At 38.0% G+C, this 17,442-nt stretch overlaps 1 protein-coding gene across 1 annotated transcript in view; it reads left to right on the top strand.

The window, feature by feature from the left end:
* ATP13A5 (ATPase 13A5) overlaps nt 1–17,442 on the top strand; it is a 126,115-nt gene that overhangs the window by 30,304 nt on the left and 78,369 nt on the right. Inside the window, exons 6-9 of the mRNA XM_003256667.3 lie at nt 601–670; nt 3,588–3,722; nt 9,776–9,848; nt 10,786–10,914. Coding sequence (XP_003256715.2) covers nt 601–670; nt 3,588–3,722; nt 9,776–9,848; nt 10,786–10,914 — 407 coding nt within the window. The remainder of the gene's footprint in view (nt 1–600; nt 671–3,587; nt 3,723–9,775; nt 9,849–10,785; nt 10,915–17,442) is intronic.

The raw sequence follows: 17,442 nt of genomic DNA, 5'->3' as shown, positions 1-17,442 counted from the left end.
TAAATCTTTTGTAAAAACTTTTTTAATGGTAAAATAGTATAGAAATATGCATTCTTGTTGTAATGCACATATGTATTACACCTTGTGTCTAAGGTACACATTTACCAAGTGTTAGCCATGAAGGCCATATCTTCCAGTTCATTTGCTCATTCATTTACATATTCATTCAGTTCATATACTAAGAGCCTTGTCCTAGGCGCTGGAGGTACCAAAGTAAGAGAGATACGACTTCTAACATCAAGGGCAATCTAGAATGCCTGACAAGTCTAGGAACATCTGCATAGCTATGTCTTTTTCGCTGCTTTTAGTATATAATAAAATTATTTTAAAAGTAACTCAAAATGAAAGTGTCTTTCCAACTTTTTTTTTTGAGTTGTACTACACTTAAGATATATTTGTATCAAGGACTACAACTCTGTCCGTCATATACTGACTTTCATTTCAAAAATAGTAGTTTAGAATTACGTTTCAAAAGAACTTGCACATTATTTTTTAATCAAAGTCACAAAATCTCCAAAGAGTAGAAAAATGACTTCTGTTTAGTTTGGCCTGTAGTCACTTATCACTGAGCATCACTAATGGATGATCAATCTCCCACAGAAGATTAGTGTGTGGCCCCAACGCCATTGAGGTTGAAATCCAACCCATATGGAAGCTGCTTGTTAAACAGGTAACTGTTTTCCTTTCTTTTTTTGAAAAAATAAATTTCTGCCCCTTACTTCTTACTTCCTAGAAGGAACGCATAAATACTTTGATGTGAATGACATCTTGTTTCATGCAACTTCTTTTTGTTACTGCTTATTTTAAACTCAGGTTTACTTTAAAATTCCTTTCCAGTGTGAGACAGATTCCTGCTTCATAATCTCCTGTTTGTTTTGTTTTGTTCTCTTTAGTTTGGATGGTGGTTGTGGTGGTGGTGGTGGTGGTGGGGTGGTTAGTCCACTGGGTTGCTGTAACAAAATGTCATGCACTGGGTGGTTTAAACGACAAACACTTATTTTCCCATAGTTTTAGAGGCTGGGAAGTCCAAGATCAAGGTGCTTGCATATTTGGTTCCCGGTGAGGACCCATTTCTGGGCTTGCAGACTACTGCGTTCTTTGTGTCTTCACATGGTGGATAGAGAGCTCTGGTCTCTTCCTCTTCTTACAAGGACACTAATCCCATCGTGGGACCTCTACCTTCATGACCTCATCTAAACCTAATTGCATCCCAAGGGACCCATCTCCAAATACCATCACATTGGGGGTTAGGGCTTCAACCTATGAATTTAGAGGGGACACAAATGTTCAGTCCACAGCATGGGGCAATGTTATTATTTCTATAGTTTTTGAGGATTTGAAATGTATTCTTTTGGTCTTTTTCAAATGGCTTTATTATTTTCATTTTCTTGAGAGTAACTTCTCCCTTTGTTATTGTTTTATTTTTGTTTTTGTTTTAAACAATATTTTCCTTGTGTGCTTGGATTTTTTTTTTTTAACACTTACCTTAAGTGGGACACTTTCCCCATCAATTTTTCTCTTTCTCTCTGTGCTTTCTGTGCTTCTTTGATGGCTTTGTTTGCTTCCAATTGGCCCCTATGTGGTCCCTGAAGGTTTGGGTACTTGTCCTTCGGGGATTTGTCACATGCATGCCCTTAGCCAGCTTGAGGCTTAGCCCAGTTCACAGTTGTCCCATGGACACTCCTCTCCCATTCCACCCTTGGGTGGAAAGCCTTCATTGGTTATGACTTTGTTCAACCTCTATTCTGGAACAGGAAGTATGGCCACCCTTGTTTTCCACCATAAGCCTCATTTCTATCCTCTGCCACCTGAGGGACATGTTCTGTCTCTATTCCTCTGAGAAAGGAGCTCCTAGATTTTGCTGTCTAGTCCTTATCTGGAGCCCATGAATCTGATGATGTGAGCCCCCACTCATTGCTGCATGTTTGTAGTCTATTTCTAACCCATAAAGATGGTCATTTTGTTTTGGAGCATGGACATATCTTTTTAATATTAAAAAAATTATTTACCATTATTCTGTGTCTGGAGCAGAAAACAGGTTGCTTTTTTTAACTTTATTTTTTAGACTAGTTTTCGGTTCACAGCAAGATTGGGTGGAACATACAAAGATTTCCCATATACGTCCTCCCTCGACATATGCATAGCTTCCCTAACTATCAAAAAGTAGGCAGCTTTTTAAACTTCAAGTACGTTTTCAAATTACCAAATATTCTCCAGGGGTCAATGTGTTCTATTTTGAAAGGAGTGCTAGTATTTTCTGGCACCTATTTACTAGCCCTTTAGTAGAAAGAAAAACAAAAACCAAATACAACAGTTTCTTTACATTTGGTTTCAAAAGAATATCAAATAAGAGAACTGAATTAATTAGAATAGTGTTGTTTCTTCTGCAAAAAGCATTTAACCAGTATTCTACTGGATTTGTTTAACTTCGAGATCATATTATCATTTGTACATAATCTACAATCAGAGCATTTTATAATAAGCAAACCAAAAATCTATAATTTGTAAGTAAAGCAGTGGGGATTGAAATAATAAGAAACACTAAGGAACAAAATCTTTTTTAATGGACAAAATATATCCAAGCCTTAAGATACAACGTACTAACTTATTTACCACATGTCAGTTCACTTTTAAGACTAAATTAGAATTGTATTTAGTACATAAGGGAATTATAGAAAACAGAGGTAAGAGAGAATAGCACTGGTTTTAACCAATATTTCATCCAATTCATAATGATTAGAAAGAACACTTTCTCAGAAAAATAATCCTTGCTTTGCTCTGATGGGCTCTTTAGTTCACTTTCTGCATGTATATCCTGTGACTTCTCTCTGGCTTCTCAGGTTTGCCCTCTCTGCTCTCATTATTAGCATGAGTTAGCAGGACCCAAATGGGAAAAATTGAGGGAAGAAAAACAGTTGTAGGTATTCTCATGAGACCAAAAATGTACATGTATGAGTGACCAGCTTTCAGGTTGGTAATACCTCCTGCTCATGATTTGCCCTGCAGCCTTGGGGAAGACATTTCTCTCCAGTCTTCCTCCTTGTTCAAGAGAAGAACTTGACTGACTCTCATGTGACCTTGCTAAGACCTGTGACATGAAAGTTATGCTATTTTTAAATGACCTGAATAAAAAAGTAGAATCTTTCATTTTCATTGCACAACTTGACTAAATCTGCAGCACGTGATTATATGAAAAATAAAACTGCAATTAAACTGTTCCAAGTGGAAGTACATTTTTAAAAGAGACTGAATCATGTACCTCCCCCATTATGAGTAAATCTGTTTAAGAAGGTGAATTGTTAAATTTTGTTATTGGTAAAATATTTTTGAAATACAAAATGAATAAGAATGATCAATTTGTGGGCATGGGTCTGAATGCATAAAATACTTTTGCTTCCACCATATCACATTCTAAGTGTTTGACATTTTCTCAACCCAAATCAATAGAGATCTAAGTAAATTCTTAAATATTAGAGGTTTGTGTATGTTGTAAAAAAAAGAGAAAAAAATTCAATAATGAAATGACATCTTCTTGATTACTGCTAAGGTTCATGCAAGTGACCCAAATGCCATTTTTGTACCTGCAGATTTTAAATCCATTCTACGTGTTCCAAGCCTTCACCCTAACTTTGTGGCTGTCTCAAGGTTACATAGAATACTCTGTGGCCATCATCATTTTGACTGTTATCTCCATTGTCTCAAGTGTGTATGATTTGCGACAGGTAAGACCTGAAATCACAGCCAGATTCTATTTAGCTTCTAGCTAAAGAAGTAAAGCCTATGGTATTTCTACTGAGAGCCAGGAGTTGCTTTGTCAGTCATAAGTCATAAAACAAAAAGTGAGGGCTTACCAAATATGGGATCACGGAAGGAGGACTTTGGAGAGGAGAATTAAATGTGTTTGCAAACCCTGATTATCATCTGAAGCCTTCATTGAATGCTTTGTTTAGAAGCACTCTGAGGCTCTATTTGAGTATGGTGGGAAAGAATGCTGTGATGGATTAATGATGCCAGCCATGGTTTTAGGAGGATGAAGGGTAACATCTCAACTGTGTGCATTAATCAAGATATTATGCCCCTTCAAACATTTCCATTTATTTCCCCTGACTGAAATATTGTATTTGTTCTATAGGTTTCCTATTTAATTGTCTTTGAAAAATTTTAGTCTCCCCCTTAGAAGTCCTTTATAATGTCTATGTGTTCATTTGATATTCGGGTATATCTTTAAGGAAATCCCAAAGAAATGCAGAAATTCCTGTGTGGGAGTTAGGGGATGGGTTGTAGAAAAAATTAGGTTTGATTCTATCCTCAATAAGACAGTGTTTCAGCAAGAGAATTCCCTGACATTTTTGAGCTTCTGGCTTCTTAAATCAAAATATCCAGGGTTGGAATCTTCACTTTTAAAAGTTTTATAACTAATGATTGTTATGCATTCTAAAAGCTTAAGAATGATTATTATAAGGGAACCCACTGAAGGATAAATTCAAACACCAAGATCCCAGATACACGTATTTATTTATTAATGCCATCATCATATTTTTCACTCATTTTTCTCTATTAAGTGCATATATATATTCCAGCTTATGTGGAGACTTATGTCTTTATTAATTTTTAAAATTAAAATAAGATCTTACTATGCACATTAATCTGGAACTTTCATTTTTCACTTTATATGTAACGGCAATTCACCAAGTAAATAAATAATTATAATTCATGTTTTTAAAATAATACTACACTATTGCATGATATATCATAATTTATTCAACTATTCCGTTACTTGTTGAAAGTAATTTCCCCTCAATCTTTTGCCACCACAAATAATGTTGAAGTAAAAGTCACTACTACAGTATGGGCATGTTCTTACATATTCGTGTTTGCATTTTTTAGCATAGCAACCAAAAGCCAGGTTACTGAATCAAGGCATATGTATATTTGGAATTTTAATAGATGCTGCTATATTATTTTCCACAAATGAAATAATTTTTTTAATCAGAAACATACAAGAGTATTTATTTCCCCTGGATTCATCAGTTTCTGGAGTTATATTGATATTTACAACATTTAAAATCTAACGTCTTCAAAAACCGGGTCTCATTGATGTTTTAAGGTACATTTTCCTGATTGCTGGTGAGACCAGACACTTTTTTTTGTCTAATAGTGTTTTGCATTTTCATTTTATATTAAGGACCTCTTTATATTCATCATATATGTGAAAAAGTTTTACTTTTTAGTCTATTTCTCTAGACTTTGACTCTAGCTATGGATGAACATTTATGTGGAGTCAAATATATTTCTGTTTTCCTTTATGGTTTATTGTTTTGCTTATAAGAACTCCCCTTCCAAACTTAGGTAATACCTGTTTTCTAATACTTGTAATTTGCTTATTTAAAAATCCTTGCTGGAACTTAAACATTCAGGTTCTGTATCTTAACAGAATCCCTACATTCCTTTGTTCAAAACAGCGGCTAATATGGGAACTTTAGACTTGGTGGCAGTATTGCAAAAGATTTCCTTAAAAAACAGAAAAGGAATTAGAGGACAAACACTAATCTCATTAGCAGCCAGTATTTACTAATAAAAGGGCACCTAACCCAACCTGTAAAGCACCTTGTAACACTCCACAAAATGAGCCAGTTTACAATTTGAATCGCAAGTCCTCATTCATCAACATCTGTTGAGCACTTTACGGTTTACAATAGGCGCCCACATTCATAATGTATGTGTTTGTATGGGACATGGCAAATTATGAAATAAAACATACATGATTTTTATGGCCTCCTACCACCTGAGAGGGAGGGACAGGGGCAATCCAGGAGGTGAAGGGACTTATTCACACTCACCCAGTAACAGTGGCCATAGACCTTAGCGCCCCAGGTTTTCTGATTCCAAGTCAAGTATTACATACACACTGTCCCATTGAGCACAATCTCAAAGTGACTCATGAATTTCCTTGCAGCAGTAAGATTTGGGGAAGGGCTTTGGCAGGATTGAAAGAAGGAGCATCTACTGCGATCTCCAAATCATTCTATTGAGCTACATTGAAGTTCATTATTTCACTGAATTAAAGACATAGGTAAACAAACACAGGCTTTGGAAAATTGTAAGAGAGTAAGTGCTTGCAGGAGTAGAAGAAGATGTTTTTCTGCATCTACCGGGGCCCCAAATCATGCTACACAAAGAAAGCTTACCTTTCCTAAGCCAAGAAACCCTCCCGCTTCAGTCCCTTTCTAACAAGTTTGGTGCAGGCATGAGTGCAAACCTTGGTACTCAGCTGTATTTACATTGAACTGTATGTGCATACTGTATTGCTGGGCTCCACGGGTGGCTGCTAGAAATAGCATTGGGAGTATCTGGCCCACAGTGCTTTGCCTTCAGTCATGACAGAGCCAAGCTCAAGAGGCACCTGAGTTAATACCCTCATTACTCATGTCTAGAGGAAATCCAGCCACAGCAAACACAAGGACGCACAGCAACAGATGCTGAATAATAACAATATGCAAATTCATCTTGGAAACTGATCCTGGTCCTGCTGAACAGGGACAGAAGAAACTAAAGAGGGGGCTAATGAAAATCAGGCAACAAGCTTTGCAGTCATGGCAAGCATTGCAGCTTTTGCCTCCTCCTAGCTAGTTGGTTGCCATAGAAACCCATGTTTGTAGATTTTCTGAGTGCATTAACTTAAACAGGAGGCTAACATTATCCCACTCCAGTGTTGTTGGGAGAAGTAGAATAATTTGGTTCTAATAAATACATATTTGATAAGGGCCTACTATGTGATAGGCTCTAGAGGAATCCACAGATGCATAATGTACATGGTGCCTTTCTTCTCTCTATTGCCTGACTCACGAGGGAGGCCTGACAAGACAGCAGATAGCTATAATGGAATGTGATCAGTACACTCATACAGGTGGAGAGAGCAGAACAATGAATTCTTCTTGAGAATTGTAGGGACTTGCAGAGTGGAGGTGACATTTGAGTAGGCCTTTATGTGAAGGATTAGACAGAGTTTGCTAGTAGAAAACTGGAGTGGACATTCCAGGGACTAGCTTGAGCAGAGGCATGGAAGCATGACAGGTTACACAGAACGCTAAGTCTAATAAACCAATCCAGCTCTACAGCATGATGAGTTTTGAGAATTACAGTCAAGTATTATTAACTCATACTTCACCACTTCCAAATGTGTTGATTATCATCCTCTTATGCTAAGCTGAATTTATCAGGGCATTATCTAAATGAGTTTGCTAAGCAAAAAAAAAAAAAAATTTGGAAGAAGGATTTTTATCTTCTTAAAGGAAAAAAATGCTATTTTTAAGCACTAGTAGAACAGATTCATCAACAGAAAAGGTTTTAGAGTCAAATGAACCTAGGTTTGATTTACTTAGTAAATGATGGTGAAAAAATTTAACATTTTCAACCCCTTTTTTTGGTTTTTACATGTATGTTAGAGATAACATTTTCATCATATAATTATTTTGAGAATCAAAAAAATTAAATACTGTTGTTCAAGTGCCCACAACAATGCCTGGCACATAATAACTGCTTAATGTTTTAAACTATTTAAAAATAATAAAAATTTGAGCCATTTTATATACCATGTGTATTTCTTCTATGATGCCTTGCAGGTTTTAGATAAATCTCTGACATGCAAAATAAATCAATGTCATATCATTTTAGAGCTTGAAGGTACAACTTCAAAGTGATCCAATTCAATGTTGTCTGTTTACACAGAAAACGACTAAATTCTAAGGCGCAATTTCTTACATACGCACATTACCTGACTGATTAGGGGGTATGCCTGACCTATAACTCAGAAATCCTGACTGACTCCAGTGTTCTTTGCCCACAGAACCACAGCTGACTTTCCCACTATTACACATCATTAAAATGCATGCCCCAACAGTTAAACCTCAGGAAGTCACTTTAGAGCAATGAATATGCACTAAACAGTACTATCGCTTCCACCACTCAATTGATCCAAATTACCGAAGTTTAACTTTTCACGCAAAACTGAAGTATATCATAAATTTTTCCCTATAAATGTGAATGCTGGGTTCATTATGTTTTCTTAAGGGGAAAGTTGCATAATTATGTGTAATGCTTGTCTTAGCCTGGTGACATTTGTAACATTAAATATCACCAACAGAACAGATCAAAACAATTTAACAGCTAAAAGAAAAAAAGTTTTATATTTGAATTAGGTGAAGGTGAATTAAGTATTGCTGACAGTATTCAAATCCACTTCTAGTTAGAGGCATCCAAGTCACTGACATCCAAACAGGAAGAGGCAGTACCTTCCAGGGCTGGCCCAGCATGTAACTTTCGCTGATGTTGCCCCAACAGTCCGTCTGGGGAACTGTATGGATGAAATCATCTCTCACCTCTGCCTTTCTGTCCCCTGTGTTACACTATGAGATGCTTCCTCCACTTCTCCGGGCTCCTTCCATATTCTCCACTTTTCACAGAGTGCTAACTCAATAAACTATCTCAAGCAAGTCTTTCCAGTTAACGTGCTCTCACAACTGTTTTTCCAACAACTTTCTTGTGAATCACGAACACTCATGAGCTCTTAGCGTACTATTGAGTACTACACAGAGAGCTCTATAAGAATAAAATACCTTAAAACTTAACCCTATTATATTCTGTTATAATCTCCCCTTTCTGATGAGCAAAAAGGAGTTAAACAGGCTAAATAACTGATAAACAGTAGCACAAGATTCACAACTGATCAGCATAACTCCCATCTGCAGACTTAACCAACATGAAAATCCCAGTTCATAAAGGAGAGGATGGCTGTCCCACATGCAATCAAAACACAACCCAAACATTCACAGACACTTACAAGCAGAGAGCCACTTACAGAGAACATTTAGCTTTGTTGTTTTACAGACAGGGAGACAGAGGCATAGAGAGGGAAGTAACCTGCTCACAGTCTAATTCTTTCTCATTCTGATTGTGCATCTTCAAGAAATGTAGCTTTGGCTTGTTAAAGTGAACTAAATATGGCCTGAGAAGGACTCCGTACTTCTATATTTGAGTCCTTGTGGACCAACCTTAACCTAACTTAATAGTTAGACAAGATTGAAAACCTAACTTACGAGTATGCGTCTGTTACAATACTTGAGTCTTGGCCAATCTTCAGCAACTCATACAGCAGCCATACTTCCACCACCCATACACTGCTGAGTGTTCAAACCGTTCAAGTAAGTCTTCAGCGACTCATTCAGCAGCCATACTTCAACCACTCATACACTGCTGAGTGCTCAAACTGTTCAAATAAGGCAAACGCCAACCTGTAACCAATCCTGCTGTATCTGTACCTCACTTCCGGGTTCTGTAGTCATTTCCCTTCTTTGTTCTATAAATTTATTCTGACCATCAGGCATCCCTGGAGTCTCTCCGAATCTGCTGTGATTCTGGCGGCTGCCTGATATGCGAATCGCTTTTTTTTTCTTCCTTAGTTAAACTCCCATTAAATTTAATTTGTCTGAAGTTTCTTTTGACAGATTCCTTTGCTTAGGTCCTTGAGGCAGTGGCTGTGCATTATTTTTTCTTGGGAGTGAGATAGCATTAAACTAATGAGCATATTTGCTGCTGCACATAGCGGGTCAGGTGAGGTAGGGGTTGGAGCAAGGAGGCTGAAGCATCAAAAGAAGTTGAGTCCTTTGCCCAGAGTCACTTTAGCTGTGACAGCTAGCCTGATATTTACTGTATTGAGATCATGTGGTTTTCAGAATATGAACTATCTAATGTTTAAATGTTAACTTTTACTTGGTAGCAATCAGTTAAGCTGCATAACCTCGTGGGGGACCACAACAAAGTCCAGGTTACAATCATTGTAAAAGACAAAGGTAAGTGATGTGTTAGGCCATCTTCAGCATCTTAATATTTCAGGGAGGAATTGGTCTCATTTGTCCTTAATTATTAGTCAAGGAGAAAAAGTCTTTTCTGATTGAACCCAGAACTGGGACGAGGGTGAGGCAAAGAAGGCCTCTAAGATAGAAAATTTAAAGAGGCAAGATCATGCCGGTGCTGACCCCACAGCTGCAGGGCCCTGAGAACAAGTGCCTCATTAAATTTTGTACACTAGACATCTTGCTTGCCTTACCCTCACCCAAGCCCTCATTCAATCATTCTTACCCAATGTCTGGGTTCCTTCAAATTCTCTCTCCCATTCATATGTCACTCATTTGAATAACACTGGGTAAACCTTCTTAAGATTCCTTTATTTCCCAATCTAACTATCCCAAACAGACCCTGCATCACACAATTTGAACTGCCATCTGGAACCTAGGCCTGAATGGGGCTTTTAGATAGCTGTCTGGACACTTGGCATCTGTTCTGAGCTAGCCAGAGGTGGGGTGGCTTTTTGCAAGGAGCGAGGAGCTGCACCCTGGGACAGCAGAAGTTATTTGGGCAATTTACGTAAGGCCTCAATCCAAGAAGACAAAGTGTACCACAGGACTCAGAAACCCAGACGAGAGCAAACAGCAGGAAGTTGTACTTCTGCTTTGCCCAGTGCCCTTGTGTATCTGCTGTGGGCAAAGCACACCAGGTACTAGGGTCAAGATGGGATCCTGCTGCTTACCTAATCCTTTTCTGAGTCCCAGGAACCAATTTCCTAATCCTGATTCTTTTGGAATTTTCAATTGACTAAAAAGGGGCTTCAACAGTTGAACAGGTAGGGTAGCTCTTGGCCAACAGGTTGATAAGGATTCTTAGTTGCCTTCATTCTTAAGTAAAAACAGGAAAAGGTCAGCTATTCATGGAAACTTTGCTTTGGTGTAGGTTTGGAGGAGCTGGAATCCCGTCTCTTGGTTCCCGGAGACATTCTTACTCTTCCAGGAAAATTTTCATTGCCATGTGATGCTGTTTTGATTGATGGAAGCTGCGTGGTGAATGAAGGCATGCTTACAGGTAGGCAGTTGTCATGGAGCTTCCTCTTCCCTGTCTGACATCTAATCAGATCAACATTTCCTTACCTACCTTATACCAGACCCTTGCGAAGATATTCAGAGATAGATGAGGGAGACACAGCCAGCCTTTGCATTTATATGGAGACACGATATACACAAACAGGAAATGTTTAACAATATAAGAGTTAAGTCACAATAAATGTGAAATGAAAACAAATGTTTCATATGACATGTGATTAATTGACCAATTAGTGGGGTGAATAGGGTGCTTTGGGTTCAGAGGAGGATGAGAGCAGTACACAGTTTGAAGCACAATCTCTTCATAAATATGAGAATGGTTTATACACATGTACAAAAGAGATACAACCTTGAAAACCATGACTCCAACAATTGGAAGGGCACAGAGGTTTTATCCAACCCTGCACTCTATAGATAGAAAACTACTGAGGCCGAGGTTTCACAGGAAAGGAGTTTGAGTTGAACCTTTGGGCAAAGACGATCTCACAGTTCTGTTCTTTAGATTTATATTCCTGTTGATCTCACTGAGCAGAAACTAATCTTCTGGTTATAGTTCAGGCAGTCCTAGTTCTCATTTGTACTTGTTAAGTCGACTTGAATTTGTGTAATTAGTAAGACACTACTTATAAAATATTCTTTAGGCAAAAAATTAAAATACACAGCACATTGTAATGAGAGAAGAAGAGACTATACAGCAACACAAAAATAGAAACTATTTGCCTTTCATGCTTACGGACGGTTTAGTTTTTTCTGTTTCCAAATGGTATAAAGACAGGGAAAATGTTTTAACATGACCTAAATGTAGTGAGAGTTCATTATCTATCCCTAAATGGTTCAACACAAGCAGCTTTTACATTAAAATGGGTCTGCTTAATTCAAAATTGAGATAAGAAAATGTAGTAAACATAAATATGTTCAGTATAATTACAAAATATTCCTTTAATGTGTTGAAATGTGTCCTATAATGATAGTGATGAGGATTTGCATACTGATCATATCTTTTACCCAGAATGTTGCCATAGTATCCAACCTGTAAACCTCAAGCCCCAGGAAAATCGTCCTTCTCATTCAAACACAGCAGCTGCCTCACACTTCCCAGCAGCCTGACAATGAAGAATGACTTCTCTCATTGGTAACAGAGAGTGTGGCAGTGAGCAAACATGGGGAGGAAACACAGAAAGTCTCAGTGCCCTTGGGCTGCCCTCTCTCCTTTCACTGTAGTGGGTGTACAGAACTTGCCTTGATTCCCAGGAAAACTCAGAGAGTTCCAGAGGAGTAGAAATGACAAACAATGCTGCCTTTCAACAAATGTGCAAAATGGACCCAAATGACCTTAAATGACAAGCGGCTTCTAGTTTCCCTTTTTGGAAAAATGAAGTCATCAGCACTAATACCTGTGTAATTTAAGTACTGATAGAGGCCAGTTTCAGAGACAGACACATGAAGCAAAAATACATTTCTTTTTTGTTAACTTCTTCAGAAAGATCTAAGTCCCAGTATGGTCTAAATACTTTATTGCACAGCCTACATAGATCCTCCCACTCGTGTACATATTTGTGGAAAGGATCTTGATTAAACAATCAGAGGATTAAGGTAAGATTCCTGAAACTGCAAATGTATTCCTAGGGAATTTGTCCACAAATATGACTTAGGTATTTCTTCCCTATGTACGAAATGGTCCTTTACATAGATAGAAGTCTTTATTTATGTAAGAATAAAAATATCAAATATTCCTAGCATCTCTATAGCAACTTACATTTTATAAATAACTTTTATATCTCACTTCATCATGGCATAAAACAAATTAGACTAGGAGCTGTTGGGATACCAATTTACAAATGAGGAGAGTGAGGTAAAAAGACCAGAGCTGCTCAGCTAGCAAGTGAAAGGGTCAGAATTGGAGGTGGCATTTGCTCCCAAATATAGAGGACCATAGGCTTGAGAAAGATAATTCTAAGCTGGAAAAAGCTGCTGACTTCATCTTCCTGCCTCATCACCTTTTTCCCCCTACTTGGTATTCCCATCAATAGTATCCACTTTTTGGTAAGCTCTTCTCCTCCTGCTCTCCTTAGCCTTATGCTATTGTCATAAATTCAGCTGTGCAAGAAGTTTACCTTTATTTTATAACTACACTTAATTTTTATGTCGGCTCCAAATTTTGCCATCCTTAAAAGTGTCCAGTGTGAATATCTAATACGAGTCAGACAGTTGTCCCCATCAGTTAGGTGGTCTTCCTCACCCTTGTCTGACTGTCCTAAGATGTGCAAGACATCAGGGAGAGGGGTCCGATTGAGGGCAGCTCTTCTTCCTGCTGCTCCCACTCCACTCTGAGCTGTCTGAGGCCTATTTACCTGGACAGGGAGGCAGATCCTGGTGCTGTTTGCGCTGTTTCCGCAAACTTATTTCAGGTTCCCATGTTCTACTGTGGTGCACGACTCTTCTCTCAGGGACACACAACATCTAAGTCCCTTTGGATTCTCTTCCAACTCCCAGTATAAGGACTTTGATTTAGCTAGAAATGCAGTAGAGGAAAGGCATGGTGAGCAGAAAAACTTTGTTCTTACTCTCAGATAGTCTCAACAATCCATGATCGAACTCATGAAGGACTTAAAAAACTCAAAAGCCAGTGATCAACTCCCCCGTCCTTTTCTTCTGCCGTCTTTCCTGAAACAATAATCAACTTCTCTAGCTTCTCTCAAATGGGAGGAGTCTGGAGACAAAAGGGAATATCATTTGGGGGGGATCTATTAATATTTAGAAATTATCTCTTGGCACTGTAGCTTTTTTTCTTAGTTCTCATATGTATTAGGCATTGTGCTAACATTTTACATATACTATTTCATTCAATCTGCAACTCTATTAGAGTGGGCAAATTTGAGGCCCAGAAAGGGTAAGTAATTTGCCTAAGGTCACACGGCTTAAAAGTGGCACAGCTAAGATTTGGATTTGTTTGTGAATTCACTCATTCTACAGGTATTTATTAGCCCCTACTATGGAGCAGGAACTCTGCAGGTGACATAGCAGTGAACAAGGCAGATAAGATTTCTGCCCTTGTGGAGCTGATATTCTAGTGACAGAGACAGAAAACATGAAAGTATAAAAATGACACAAATTTTCAACAGTTATAAGTTATATGAAGAAAATAGAAGATATCTATTTTCTTAATAAATAAATTTAATGCCTTAAATACAGGCATTTTGTCCCCAGAACCTATGCTTGTAATCAGTGTTTCCTCATTCTCTTAGGGATAATTATGGCGAAGAGGGGTAGCATGCACTCTGCCACAATCCCCTTCCCTCTTCTTCTCTTCATTAAGCTGCTGATGTATTTGAGATGTGTGTTGGGGGAGAGTGCAGTGATCTGGGCTGGACATGCTGGGATTTTCCTAAGTGATGATCTCACATCGATATCCTGTCAGACAAGCTTGTCATCAGTTGATAGGTCAGATCTTTTTCTCTCTTCCTTTGATCCTTTCATCCTCTCTTTTTATCATCCTCCTTCTCCCTTTCCTTTTACTTATTTATTTGTTCATCTATTTATTCAAAAAAAGCTCAGAAATGCCTACCATTTGCCAGGTACTGGGTTGCGTATTGGTGTCACCAAGTTAAATGAGAAATGGTCTCTGGTCTCAAAACATTTACAGTCTAATGGTTCTAGAACTATAAATTAAAAGGACTTGGAATTTCAAACACTGTCACCATGAGGAGGCACCGTGATACTTGTGGACAACGGAGAGAACCTCCACTTGACAGCACGAGGAGCCAACTGTACAGTTGATGATGAGCAACGACAGTTCTTCCCTCTAAAACTCTCTTCATCTGCCTTGGACCCCACATTTTTGCAGATGAACCATCCTTTCTTGGGCTCCCCAGAAAGGCCAAAACATGAGGCTTCTTATTAATATGCAAATAGCATAAAAGAGACTTGAAAACCATCTCTCTGTAAAATCATCTGACTATTATCTCTGGAACAAATTATCTGCAAATGACTTCCATTTCTGATTGATCAACACATGACTGCCTCCAGTTTCACTGGTTTTTTGTGCAGAAAACGGTTTACTGACGTTAGCCTAAGTATATATTGTGGATTAATATTCTGTGATTCAAAACAAAAAAAAAAAAAAAGGAAATGATCTCTAAGTATTTGCCTCTTACAAAGGCTGATTGCAAAACAATATAGTACCATAATTTGGAGATTTGTCAAAACATTCTAACCCTTCTATGAAGCCATTTAGAATGCAATTGATAAATCTACACAATGGATGAATATCATAATTGTTTTAAAGAAAATGGTATAGGGAGCAACACTTGCCTAAAAGAATTTCTTGAAAAATATTTGAGATTGCTAATAACAATTTTATAGCTTCTTGCACTTAGCATGTAAAAATACATCATGGCAGAAAATGAGTTTTGAAAAACCAATCAGACAACCTTGGGTGTTTTTATTTAATTCATCTGTGCATTTGAAAAAACTGTGTGTTTTCAATATACCAGAATCTCTGGGACACATTTAAAGCAGTGTGTAGAGGGAAATTTATAGCACTAAATGCCCACAAAAGAAAGCAGGAAAGATCTAAAATTGACACCCTAACATCACAATTAAAAGAACTAGAGAAGCAAGAGCACACACATTTAAAAGCTAGCAGAAGGCAAGAAATAACTAAGATCAGAGCAGAACTGAAGGAAATAGAGACACAAAAAACCCTTCAAAAAATCAATGAATCCAGGAGCTGGTTTTTTGAAAAGATCAACAAAATTGATAGACTGCTAGCAAGACTAATAAGAAAAGAGAGAAGAATCAAATAGATGCAATAAAAAATGATAAAGGGGATATCACCACCAATCCCACAGAAATACAAACTACCATCAGAGAATACTATAAACACCTCTATGCAAATAAGAAAATCTAGAAGAAATGGATAAATTCCTCGACACATACACCCTCCCAAGACTAAACCAGGAAGAAGTTGAATCCCTGAATAGACCAATAACAGGCTCTGAAATTAAGGCAATAATTAATAGCCTACCAACCAAAAAAAAGTCCGGGACCAGACAGATTCACTGCCAAATTCTACCAGAGGTACAAGGAGAAGCTGGTACCATTCCTTCTGAAACAATTCCAATCACTAGAAAAAGAGGGAATCCTCCCTAACTCATTTTATGAGGCCAGCATCATCCTGATACCAAAGCCTGGCAGAGACACAACAAAAAAGAGAATTTTAGACCAATATTCCTGATGAACATCGATGCAAAAATCCTCAATAAAATACTGGCAAACCGAATCCAGCAGCACATCAAAAAGCTTATCCACCATGATGAAGTCGGCTTCATCCCTGGGATGCAAGGCTGGTTCAACATATGCAAATCAATAAATGTAATCCAGCATATAAACACAACCAAAGACAAATCCTACATGATTATCTCAATAGATGCAGAAAAGTCCTTCCAGAAAATTCAACAGCCCTTCATGCTAAAAACTTTCAATAAATTAGGTATTCATGGGACGTATCTCAAAATGATAAGAGCTATTTATGACAAACCCACAGCCAGTATCATACTGAATAGGCAAAAACTGGAAGCATTTCCTTTGAAAACTGGCACAAGACAGGGATGCCCTCTCTCACCACTCCTATTCAACATAGTGTTGGAAGTTCTGGCCAGGGCAATCAGGCAGGAGAAAGAAATAAAGGGTATTCAATTAGAAAAAGAGGAAGTATAATTGTCCCCGTTTGCAGATGACATGATTGTATATTTAGAAAACCTCATTGTCTCAGCCCAAAATCTCCTTAAGCTGATAAGCACCTTCAGCAAAGTCTCAGGATACAAAATCAATGTGCACAAATCACAAGCATTCTTATACAACAATAACAGACAAACAGAGAGCCAAATTATGAGTGAACTCCCATTCACAATTGCTTCAAAGAGAATAAAATACCTAGGAATCCAACTTACAAGGGATGTGAAGGACCCCTTCAAGGAGAACTACAAACCACTGCTCAATGAAATAAAAGAGGACACAAACAAATGGAAGAACATTCCATGCTCATGGATAGGAAGAATCAATATTGTGAAAATGGCCATACTGCCCAAGGTAATTTATAGACACAATGCCATCCCCATCAAGCTACCAATGACTTTCTTCACAGAATTGGAAAAAACTAAAGTTCATATGGAACCAAAAAAGAGCCCACATTGCCAAGACAATCCTAAGCCAACATAACGAAGCTGGAGGCATCATGCTACCTGACTTCAAACTATACTACAAGGCTACAGTAACCAAAACGCATGGTACTGGTACCAAAACAGAGATATAGACCAATGGAACAGAACAGAGGCCTCAGAAAGAATACCACACATCTACAACCATCTGATCTTTGACAAACCTGACAAAAACAAGCAATGGGGAAAGGATTCCCTATTTAATAAATGATGCTGGGAAAACTGGCTAGCCATATGTAGAAAGCTGAAATTGGATCCCTTCCTTACACCTTATACAAAAGTTAATTCAAGAT

This window comes from Nomascus leucogenys, chromosome 11, assembly GCF_006542625.1.
Source record: "Nomascus leucogenys isolate Asia chromosome 11, Asia_NLE_v1, whole genome shotgun sequence".
Taxonomy (NCBI): Eukaryota; Metazoa; Chordata; class Mammalia; order Primates; family Hylobatidae; genus Nomascus; species Nomascus leucogenys.
The sequence above is the reverse complement of the archived record's forward strand: the minus strand, read 5'-3'. Positions and strand labels throughout refer to the sequence as shown.